Source organism: Typopeltis vanoorti, chromosome 26, assembly GCF_054136105.1.
Source record: "Typopeltis vanoorti isolate ZY-2024b chromosome 26, IOZ_Tvanoo_1.0, whole genome shotgun sequence".
Classification (NCBI taxonomy): Eukaryota; Metazoa; Arthropoda; class Arachnida; order Uropygi; family Thelyphonidae; genus Typopeltis; species Typopeltis vanoorti.
Genome location: NC_143574.1, coordinates 15,145,490 through 15,157,951, shown reverse-complemented (window position 1 = coordinate 15,157,951; position 12,462 = coordinate 15,145,490). Strand labels below are relative to the sequence as shown.

The window sequence follows — 12,462 nt, the reverse complement described above, 5'->3', positions numbered from 1 at the left end:
TTCCTATTATACTATGTTTTTTCCATCTCACGCAGTGGGAGTCCGCTTTCCCTCCCAAAAGGTAGGCTTGGAGACCTTAAGGTGGTAGCCCCACCACCGAACTCACCCTGTGAAAGGTTAGTGGCCTATCCAGGGGAAATTTACAATTACTCGCAAAGCTCTGAAGAAGAAAAATAGCAATTATTCACCTTAAGACATCTAACAGAAAAGACTCTAGAGTACAACCAAAGTTGCTATCTAAATTTCATAGACTTTCATCAGGCATTTGATTCAATCCATAGAAGAACTATGAGAAACTGTGAAAGAATTTGGAGTTCCCAACAAAACTATAAGAATAATAAAGAATCTATATGAGAAATCTGAAAGTGCAATACGAGTGGAGAACACCTTAACCAACTGGTTCCACACAGGGGTGCAATCTGTCATCGGACCTGTTCAATCTTACAATGAAAGAAGCAACCAAGGGAAATATATGGGAAAAATATAACAAACTTAAAATTTGCAGACGACACTGCATTACTTGCAAGCATGGAAGAAGATCTACAACGAATTTCTGGTAAAATAAAGGTAAAATGTATGAAATTTGGATTAAACCTAAATATAGACAAAACAAAAATTTTGTTTTGTCTATATTTAGACACCAATCTTAAAATTGAAACTGATATCTAGAGTAGACAGAAACCTTCACCTACCTCGGAGAGTAATCCAACCCAAACTTTTGGACAACTAAATAAAATATGGAAATCAAGAGACATCAAACAAGTAACAAAAGTAAGAATCTATGAGACAATGGTCCTCCAAATACTTCTCCATGGAAGTGAATGCTGGAATCTCAAAAAAAGCTAAAGAGAAAAAATTATTAACCACTGAACTGGGTTGGCTAAGAAGATTACTTGGAGTATATCTGCTGGATAGACTAAGAAATGGAGACATAAGGAAATGACTAAAACAAGAAATGACAATAACAGACAAAATCCAAGAAAGAAGACTGCGATGGTTTGGCCATGTGACCAGAATGGGAATAGAAAGATTACCAACTAAAGTCCTGTATACAATGATGGAAGGGAACAGAACTAAAGGGCGGCCCAGAATTAAACAGATAGACAAATAAAACAGGAACTGAAAACCAAATCGCAACACCAAACTGGACACAACTGTTCAGACTCTCCAGCAGAGAAGTGGAAATAATTCATTCAGCCTCATCATCATCCACATAGAAGGTGAAAGAGAGAAGAAAACCCAGAATAGCATGGAAGGTAAACCCCACAAATCCAAACATTTACTTGAATATCATAGGATGAAAAAGCAACAGAATATGTGCATTGGCTGCAGAACTTTTTTTTATTCTTAATTGTTACAACCACATTACCAACATTAACTATCGTGGCTACTCAACCGAACTATGTGCAATATTACAGGAACCATTAGATCAACTGCATCAAATGGCTACTGTTGCTTACTAATATGACTCACTACCACCATTCACAAGACAAAATGTACCCCAGAATTAAATTATAAAAGCAGCGACAGAGAACAGCATCTCAACTCTGACAGAACTGTGTGGTGGATTTCTCAGGTGATGCTTTTGTTTTAGTAATCTGATGACTTTGTTTTCTATACAAATAAATAGGGATGTGCTGACGTCCAAAGTATAAAATCCTGAGACTCTTCTCTGATTTCCACATGCACATTGATTGTCCACAGTGACAAGATAAGTCTGACACACACAACTTTAAGGTGAACACAGACTGGTAATTATTACCAACTGGTGCATCTTTGATTTACAAAAAAATGTACTCCCCAAGAATAAATTTTGATTATTCTGTCTGATACCCAAGTATAATCTGAAATTTTGTTTTTGCATTTTTTATTAATCCAAATTGCAACCCCAGATGAAGCACATTTGTCTTCTGGAACTCTGGGGTTTCAGAGTTTCCATTTGTGGGGTTTCACATAATCACATTTATGTGAAACAATCTGATAATACACAAGTACACCCTCTGTCCAAAAAGAAACCGAACTTTTCAAAAATAGAAGAAACTAGTGGCCCCACCTGTTGTATATTTTTGTTGTCAAAAGTGGCAACCTTCATTAGTGTTGTTTCATAGTCGACTGTTTATGACATTTGTTTCATTAGAAGCCGAGTTATAGTGCCAAGGGTGACAGTGTGTTTTGATGAACAGTCGGAAAATGAGTTTCAAACAGAAAGCTGTGATTGACTTTTGTATTAAACTTCATAAGGGTTTTACCGAAACGCATCAAATGCTTCAAAAAGCATACGGTGATGAATGCTTATCCCATACTCAAGTTTACGAGTGGTTTAAGCGATTTCAAAGTGGTCGTGAGATGCTTGAGGATGACGGAAAGCCGAGCATCCAAAAACTGGATTGAGCAAAATTAACATCCAAAGAGTGCGTGATTTCATCAAAGAAAACCTGAAATTGTCCGTGAGATTGATTGAAGATGAATTGGGGATTTCAAAATCAACTGTGCACAACATTTTGACAGAGAGTTTGGGCCTTCATAAATTGAATTCGTGATTTGTTCCCCACAAGTTGACCGACGACCAAAAAATGTATCGAATTGAACACTGCAAGGACCTCATTAAAACAGCTTGTAAGAACTCAATCTTCCTTGAAATGATCATTACTGGTGACGAAACGTGGTGTTTTGGGCTCATACTCAAAAGAAGAGGGGCATCAGAAAAAAAAAGTCGCTTGGAGAAGTCAAAATTAAAGACAAATATGATTCCAAGGGCATTATCCACAAAAAATTCATTCCGCCTAGCCAAAAGGTCAATGGTGAGTTTTATCTTGAAGTTTTGAAGTGATTGATAGCAAGAATTCGTCGAGTACGGCATCAATGTCATGATGCAGGCAGCTTGTCACTTTTGCACGATAATGCACCATCTCATTGTTAGAACACTGCGACAGTTTTTGAGCAAAAACCAAGTTTGTGTGTTGGATCATTCGCCATATTCACCTGATTTAGCACCCTGTGACTTCTTTCTCTTCCCCCGACTTCATTTGCCGATGAAAGGAAAGCAATACGACACCATTGAAAATGTTCAAGTGGCAGTAACCACAATCCTCAACAGTATCCCAAAAACCGATATAAAAACTCATTTAACAAATTATTTGACCATGCCAAACACTGCATCGCAGCTGAGGGAGAGTATATTGATTGAAATAAATTATTTGAATAATTATAATTGGCCTATGTTTTATTTTTTATCAAAAGTTTGGTTTCTTTTTGGACAGAGGGTGTATTTATAACAAACAGTAATTCATTATCAATGATTTAATTACAAATGAAGCTATACTGCTGCAGGTTAATAAAAACAGTAACCACATATATTATATTAAAACCAAACATACCATTTAATATCTTTGTGGGTGCCATTATTTCAGCAACCTCTCTACTTGGTGAACTTGCTGAACTGTGCTGTGAAGATTTTCGCCTTGGAACAACACTATCATCTCCATGGACAACAGAAATTTCTTCTGTATCTTGAAGAGTCTCTTCTTCTTCTTCTTGTTGGTCATTTTTATTTGATGATGTTTTTACACTAACCTCCTCTACTGAAGGCAATGTAAAAGAAGTTACTGCTGATGAAGAAGAATTTGTATGAGATGGTGAAGTGAAATCGTCAGGTGTTAATAATATTTCTCCACATCCCTTATAATTGGGTAAATGACTAGCTAAAGAAGCCATAGGTGAACGTGCTGTTGGTAAAGCTGTAGTACAAGATGTAAGTACTGAACCCACTGTTCCTGGAATCATACCTGAGTCTAATGAAATATCACTTTCATTGCCTGGTTTAGAGGGATCTGGTGTATCAATACTGAGATCTGAAAGTCTGTCTCGATAAACTAAAAGAAAAATCAGAAAAAACAAAAAAAAAAGAAATTAAAAAATCATGTTAAAAAAAAACCCAGCAAATCAAGGCAATAACAAAAATTTCAATTGATACCTCTGAGTCAATTCTTACCACAGCAAATTCACACGTACCACAGGAACACTGTTATACTGGATAGAATTTTCTTTAGCATAGCACTGCATCTATATCTATTTGAGTGATAGTAATTTGTTACTATGAGTGGGTTTGTTATAATGGTGTTCATTCAAGTGTGAAAGTTTGTTATAATGATGAGTGTGTGATGAAGGGAGAATGATTTTAACTGATAATTTGTTGTGGTAAGTGGCTAATTTTGTCACACATTCTTTAAATATTCATATTTATCTAATACTGTTTTTATTTTTACAGATTCATCACTCATGTGTGGAACAGTGATGACATTTTGATTTGTTGTTGTGCAACATTATAATACTGTTACAACCAAAATAATAAACTTAGATTTGGTTATGAAAGCTAGTATTTCTTACACTAGCCTCTTTGGAGCTTACAATGGTCATCAAAAACATAAACAATAACTCAAATCAAGTCACACACACACAAATTATATCAGAATGCCTGCCTTAGTAACTCAGTTGGTCAAGTTACTGGTTTTTAATCCCTCCCCTTTTAATTTTTTACTGTGAAAGTTGTGGGTTTGAATTTCATATAATGCACAGACATTTGTAAAAAGGCTTCTCTGCAGCCTTTTTACAAATATATATATATATATATATATATATTATTATTATTATTCAACATTTACATGCACGATAATAACCAGCTACTTCTCAAAGGCAAGATCTTCCAATATGCAAACGATACAGCTATAATATCCTTCCATAATAATGCAAACATAGCCCAAACAAATATGCAGCATGGCAAATCTGCTCATCGACTGGCTCACCAAAAACTCCATACACCTAAACTCAGATAAGACTAAATTAATGATATTCAGAAATCTACTGACCCAACCAGTAGATAATATACATATAACCATCCAACATAAAAAACACAGAGAACAGTAAAACCACTACCATCACTCAAGTTGAGACAATACGATACCTTGGAATTTACGTTGATGCAGATATGAACTGGAATAGCCACATAATCCATCTACAAAACAAACTCCGAACAATAACTGGCAAACTCTACAGGTTAAAAGACAGTTCCCACACACCTGAAAACACTAATATACAAAGCACTATGCCAAAATATACTTAGATACACTATAACAATGTATGCTTTCTGTGCACACTATAAACTACATAAATTAATGTCATTACAGCACAAAATGATAAAACTGATCTTTTGGGAACAAAGAGACAATACGGGCTTTCTATACATTGCAATGTCAGAACACAAAATACTGACAGCAAGACACTTATGTCACTATGCAGCTATGCTAAAACATTATTTCGATGCCAACTACAGGACAACCAGAAATACATACCGTATAATCAGACCTCAGACTAATTATATCACATATAAATATAATAATCACTACGGAAAGGCCACTTGAAGCTTCTACATCTCAGATATGCTAAATAAACTACTATTTGAACACAGGAATCTTACAAACTACAACAGCCTCAAGAGCCCTCAGGATATACTATGAACAAGAAACATGTACCTACACACCTTACAAACTTAATGAAACACAATATATTAGTTCATGCTTTCCAGTTCACCGACGCATCACGACATTCCAAATTATCATATGAGTGTGTGTGTGTCCCTGCGTGTGAATGAATTTCTCAACCTATGGCTGTAGTGGATATGAGACCTATCAAATATCAGCCTACTTCTAACAGAGCAATCAAACCAATAAACAATAACTAACCAGTGTCATCCTCAGATAAGCTTCATTAAAAAGCTTCAAGGATGCAAGCTGAGAAATTTCATCTCGACTGAGATCAACAAAAAAAAAAAAAAAAAAAAAAAAAAAAAAGGGGAGGGTCCGTCCATCTATTACATTTAAGTACTGTAGTTACAGTGCTTAAATACAATAAATCAAAAATTGTAAATCTATATAACTCATAGTTATTGTATAAATGCTGAAAAATGCAATTTTATTCAACCACAACTATAAATTATCAACTACAGTAATTGTTGAAAATTTCTCACTTGGTTATATTATAAATTAAAGATACCAAGAAATTATATACTTGGTTTAATCCATTACACTTGGATAATAGATTAAAACAAGTATATAATTTCTTGGTATCTTTAATTTAAAATATAACCAACTGAAAAACTTTCAACAACTACCTATCTCTAATCCAGAGTATTTTAATAATAAGGTGTGACACCTTTTGGCAACTCATATAGGAAAATATGACTTCTCCATTACTTCCACCTTAGTATCACCAATTATGGAGAAGTGATCAGAATCTCAATGCAGATAGACATGTTTTATTTACTGTACTTGAAAACTGCACTCTTTTAGGCTGTACTATACAATTTATGGAGGTATTCTGTGAATCTTGCATTGCACTGGCTCTAACCCTGCTCGAATTCCCACTGTCTCCCCCTATACATGGCGTTGCATAGGCCCCCACCCACAATTGATGACCTGTGGTGGATGTATGGCCTTAGGGAGGTAGGAAATCCAAGCTGAGCCAAGCAGTTTCACAGTCTCTTCCCACAACACTGCATCTCGATCTTTGTTAGTTGACTGTTCCAGTCAACGGATTGCTCTGGCAGGTCCTTAGGCCTGTGGGAATATAATTGTAGGCTCAACATCCTACTTTATTACCAAGTCTTTCACAGCCCTCAGATAAGTCCAGGAGACATGCCATTGGCATGGAGAGCATCAAGGAACAAATCCGAATTCTAAACAAGGAGGAGTCACTAGATGTACTAAAGTTCATCATGACAAATTGGAGACTGACTGACTGGGTTATTTAAACCTGTATGCCCAAACAAACGATCCAGAAGGAGAGGATGAGGAGTCTCAAGGGGAATTCATTACTGTTCAGCCACATAAAACCCCTGCCATAACAACTTATAAGGGGAGCAAACAAAGGGCAAAGAACAACAGAAGATCTTATGCAGGAGGCCTCACCCACACAGGACGTTCCAAAAAATTCGGAGAAGGTTCCCCCCAGTCATATTATGGGATAAGGAGAAATGGACTTCTGTCACATCAGCCCTCAGGGAGCACATCACATACTCCTGAGCAAAAAACTCAGGTGAGGGAGTCGAAATCCAGCCGGCTACTGTCACTGACTACAGGGAAATGACAAGGCTAATGGAAAACAAAAATCTTCCCTACCATACTTCGCTTTATCAAGCAAAAAGACCTTAAAGGTGGTGATACGCAGTGTCACAGATGGAATCACCCCCGAAGATATCTCCGCTGATCTAAGCAACCAGAGCCTGACCCCAATCAAAGTGAGCAGGATGCTCATGTCTGACAAAAGGCCAATGCCTTTAGTACTTGTAGAGATTGATAACACTCAGAAGAAGATATATAAACTGACTGCTATTTGTGGCCTCAGAATAACCACAGAACCTCTAAGAAAGAGAGAGCGTCAGCAAGACGGTGTTACAGATGTCAGCGGTTTGGGCATGGCCAAAAATTATGCTGGGCCAACTTCAGGTGCTTAAAATGTGGTGAAAGCCACCAGACAATCACATGCACCAAACCAAGATCTACGCCGGCTAAGTGCGCAAACTGCAGAGGTCCCCATCCCTCCAACTATAAAGAGTGCATAGCACACCCAAAGAACCGTGGGTCAGCAAAAGCAGCCCATCCACCGCCCAGTGACACTGGGCGGTGGATGGGCTGCTTTCAGGAAAATAACCTGAAAATAACCTGCTTTCAGGAAAATAACCTGAAACCAGGACCAAAACATACACCGAGGCTGCACGAGCCAAGGATACTTCCTCCAATGAACTCACAGGTTCCAACCTGATATCAGTACTAACTGCCTCACTAGGCTACCATGCTTCAGGAATTCAGCAAAACAAATCCTACACCATCCTCCACGAAGAAATTCCTGCAAGGTACCCATTCAATTCTGACAGCCCTTAATCATGAATAAAAGGAAATATAAGCCTAACTCCCTTATCATAACTGCGTGGAACGCAAATGGACTTAGCAACAAAATCCTGGAACTGCAAGAGTTCACTCACAGATAAAATCCTGATATAATCTTAGTAAATGAAACACATCTCAGGCCAGCTAATAACTCTAAATTACGGAGCTACATATTGTACAAAACAGACAGACTCACCACCAGTATACGACTGTACCAGTGGAGGAGATACAATCGTATACATTAAAAACAATCTAAGCCAAAACATCCTAATCAATCCGCAAACCAAGAACCTAGAGATAACAGGTATTGAAGTTCATACAAACAATGCTGGTAGTATCAAAATCAATGCTGTATACAATCCACCCAGCATTCCATTATTGGTATCTGACTTGGACTCCATTCTCAATGGAGTCCAAGACTCCATCAATTGGACTCCACAGACTCCATCATCATGGCTGGAGACTTTAATGCCAAGCATACAGCTTGGTATAGCTCCACAATCAATGACAAAGGTCGTATTCTAAACCATTACTCAACACGAAACTCTACTGTTATAGCCAGACCCACAGAGCCCACCCCACCACAGCCCAGCTGGAAGCTCAGATGTACTCGAAATTGCCATTCTCAGAAACATCAGATACCAATATCAACTGGAAATGTTAAAAGAGTTATCATCTGATCACAACCCCATTTTGCTAAGCTCAGTACACCAGAGCAATTCTCTCCTCTGCACTCCTTTATATCTTGTGACAAGCTCTCCAGAACTCTCTCAGATCACATCGACCCAGTACCTATTATCCACAAGAAAGAGGAAACATAGTGTAAACAACCTTACCAGCCAAATCAAAAAAAGCAATAGCATCAGTTATGCAAACTACAGTCTGCTGTTTTAAGGATACTTGTGACATAAGACTGAATGATAAATGCACGTAAACACAAGAAAGATATTTAATTAACCAAATATTTCGGTCTGGAAATAGACCATCTTCAGTGGTATTACAAGAACAGTTTTAAAAAATACAAGCTAGAATACTAACAATAGATCGTTAAAAATATTTATCAGATCTTACATTTCTATCGTCTAAGGCACATTGTACTGTATCAATCCACTTATATCTTGGTCTTCGTCTGGGTCGTTTTCCTGCCAACCTGGCAGAGAACACTTGTTTTGCTAATCTTTCCTCGCCCATTCTGTTTAAGTGACCATACCACCTGAGATTAGCTCTGCTAACACACTCCTGGATGCCGACAATGCCAAGTTCTTTCTTAATACCCTCGTTTTTAATATGATATTGCTATTGACCATCTGTTCACGCCTCTAATCTTTCTCAGGACTCTCATATCTGCGGTCTCTAGTCTTTGGTCAAGTGTTTTACTTCTGACACAGCTCTCAGATCCATAGGTTAAAACTGGTTTGAACACTGTCTTGTATAGAGCTAATTTAGTGTTCCGACTAATTTCTCTCTTATTCCATATGAATTTGTTCAATTCACTTCCCACCACATACCAGCTTTGCTGATTCTGTTGTCTATTTCTATATTTAATTTACCATCTTCACTAAAAATCGTGCCTAAGTAGCTGAAATGTTTTACTTGTTCCACAGGTTCCCCGTTCACAACACAGTAGACATTTTCAACAATTCTACCTATTTTCATTGTCTTCGTCTTTTTAATGCTGACCTTCATACCATATCTATTACAACAGTTATTCAATTTAGTCAGGGAATCTTGCAAACTAGTAGCGGATTTATTCAGAAGTATAACATCGACTGCATAAAGCAAAAAGCTTACATTAACATCTCCAATTCTCATATCATGTTTAATACCACTTTCCTTCATAATGTGATCCATATAAATAATGAATAACAGAGGGGATAATGTACATCCTTGTCTCACATCAGATTTAACATTAAACCATCTCCCTGTACTTCCTTCAATTCTAACTGCTGACTTACAACTCAAATACAGACTAAGTATTGCTTTATATAATGCCCCATTGACACCATATAACTGTAGCATATTGAATAGCTTCTCTCTTGGCACCTTGTCATATGCCTTTTCCAGATTGACAAAACTTAAATACAGATCTTTGTTATATTCCCATGCTTTCTCGACTATTTGTCATAAAGTGAAGATCTGATCCTGACATCCTCTATTTGGCTTGAATCCAGCTTGTTCTTCACTAAGCTTTTCTTCCACAATTCTTCTCAACCGTTTCTCAAGTATACTTGCATAGATCTTACCAGGAATACTCAGTAGGGAAATACCTCTGTAATTCTCACATTCAGTTTTATTTCCCTTTTTATATATGGGCGCTATTAGAGCACATATATAAAAAGGCAGTTAGAATTGAAGGAAGTACAGGAAGATGGTTTAATGTTAAATCTGGTGTGAGACAAGGATGTACATTATCCCCTCCAATCATCGGGAATTCGTCCCTCTATCCAGGCTTTCTGAACTATGCAGTGCAGCCACTGCATAACCCAGAAAACTTTGGAAACCCATACTGGCCTTTTCCACCTTAACAATAACGAAGCAAACAGGAAGCTACATATTTCTTGGGAAGGCTGTAATAGAGAACATGCCTAGAACCCAATCTACCTCGGTGTGACTCTCAATCACACCCTCTCATATAAAACCCACATAGAAAAAAACAAAGGCAATTTATATTACGAAAGCTTACCTACTCCAAATGGGGTGCAGACCCTAACACACACTGAGATCTTCTGCCTTGGCCCTTTGCTATTCTTCTGCTGAATACGCCTGTCCAGTATGGTCCAGATCCTGCCATGCTGAAAAACTTGATCCAGCATTGAATGAAAGCTGCTGCTTAATTGCAGGATGCCTGAAGTCAATACTTTGGCTGGTATCGCACCCCCTTCAATTCGAAGATCTGCATTCTCAGCTGATGAAAGAAGCAGACAAATGAATGATGAACGCCATCCAGACCGCAGTGCCCGACATAACTTCCCGGCAACTGCTAAACCACCTAAAAACCTCCCGGAGACAAGACTTCAACAATGGCTAGCACTGTATCCTGAAAATAATACTGGTATTCCAACAGCCGAACATCTTCCACGTGGTGCCCACTTGGACTGGAATACTTGGAAAAGCCTCAACAGACTGCAAATGACAGGACGCCGCAAACAAAACCTCATCAAATGGGGCTACCTCACTGGCCCAGACAATTGTGAGTGTGGGACAACCCAGTCCATGGAACACCTTCTTGCTTGCCCCTTTCTTCCATCACCTTGCACAAAAGAGGACCTTATATCCTGCACAGAAAGAGCAGTTGAATGTGCAAGATACTCGAGGAACATCTGACCATATCTGTTGTATATAAGTTATGTATAGTTTCCTTTTTTCATATTTAATTATTATTTCTCTGTATAATTCACCTACCAAATCAAAGCTGATCTCATTGTAATGTATCCTCATTTGGTGTAAATCATGTTGTAACACATACTTACTACTGTACTAGTTGTGTTTGGATACGAAATAAAAAAAAAAAACTCGTATAACCGTAGCATTTTGAAGAGGTTACCTCTTGGCACCTTGTCATATGCCTATGCCTTTTCCTGATCTGCAAAACTTAAATATAAATTCTTGTTATATTCCAAGATTTCTCAACATTTGTTTTAAGTGAAAATCTGATCCTGACATCATCCATTTGGCCCGAATCCAGCTTGGTCTTCACCAAGCTTCCTTTCAACAATTTTTCTGAACTGTTTTTAATGTATATTTGCATAAATCTTACTAGGAAAACTCTGTTAGGGTTATAACTCTGTAATTCTCACATTCAGTTTTATTTCCCTCTTTATAGATGGGTACTAAGAGAGCTCTGCTCCGAACATCTGTCATAACACTGTGTCATGTAATCTTAATTACTATGGACAAAGTGATTGGTCTGTTGAAACGTAAGACAAAAATCATAATAGATTACATCTGATTACAAGAACATGGAATGTCAAGATTAGCTAGAATGGCTTAAACAGTGACTATTGAATTAAAGAGCATCATACTTCCAATAAATTTACAAGATTATTAAAACAATTTGGTAACCTTATCATGACAGCCAAATGTAAACAAATGATTCTATTCTATATCGATATTTCTTATTTGGGAGAATAATCATTCCCCCCTCCCCAAAAAAAAAAATGAAAGCTTAAGTACCAGGCAATTATTCATCTCTGTATAGCTTATTCATTCACACACACATCTATAATTCTCTCTCTTTTTTTTCTTTGTGTGTAAGAGAGAAAGAGAATGTTTCATATATTACAGAGAACTCTGTAATGTCTTTTGACCATCCTGGCTAATTTCTTCTTGATCTGATATTGCTTTCATTACCATGCTAGTCATCCTTCTTAGCACTTTCTTCTCTGTGCTTTGTATTGCTCATGAGCTTGCTGACCTAACCATTCTCCTTACCTCCATAATATTTTTTGCAAATCCTGCTTAATGATACTACTCATCCATTTAACTATCACCTGTTTATCCTTTTAACCTAGGTAAGTAAGCA

At 37.4% G+C, this 12,462-nt stretch overlaps 1 protein-coding gene across 1 annotated transcript in view; it reads right to left on the bottom strand.

The window, feature by feature from the left end:
* LOC150092349 (enhancer of mRNA-decapping protein 4-like) overlaps positions 1-12,462 on the bottom strand; it is a 406,953-nt gene that overhangs the window by 126,772 nt on the left and 267,719 nt on the right. Inside the window, exon 16 of the mRNA XM_090414848.1 lies at positions 3,378-3,872. Within this exon, the coding sequence (XP_090270974.1) occupies positions 3,378-3,872 (495 nt within the window). The remainder of the gene's footprint in view (positions 1-3,377; positions 3,873-12,462) is intronic.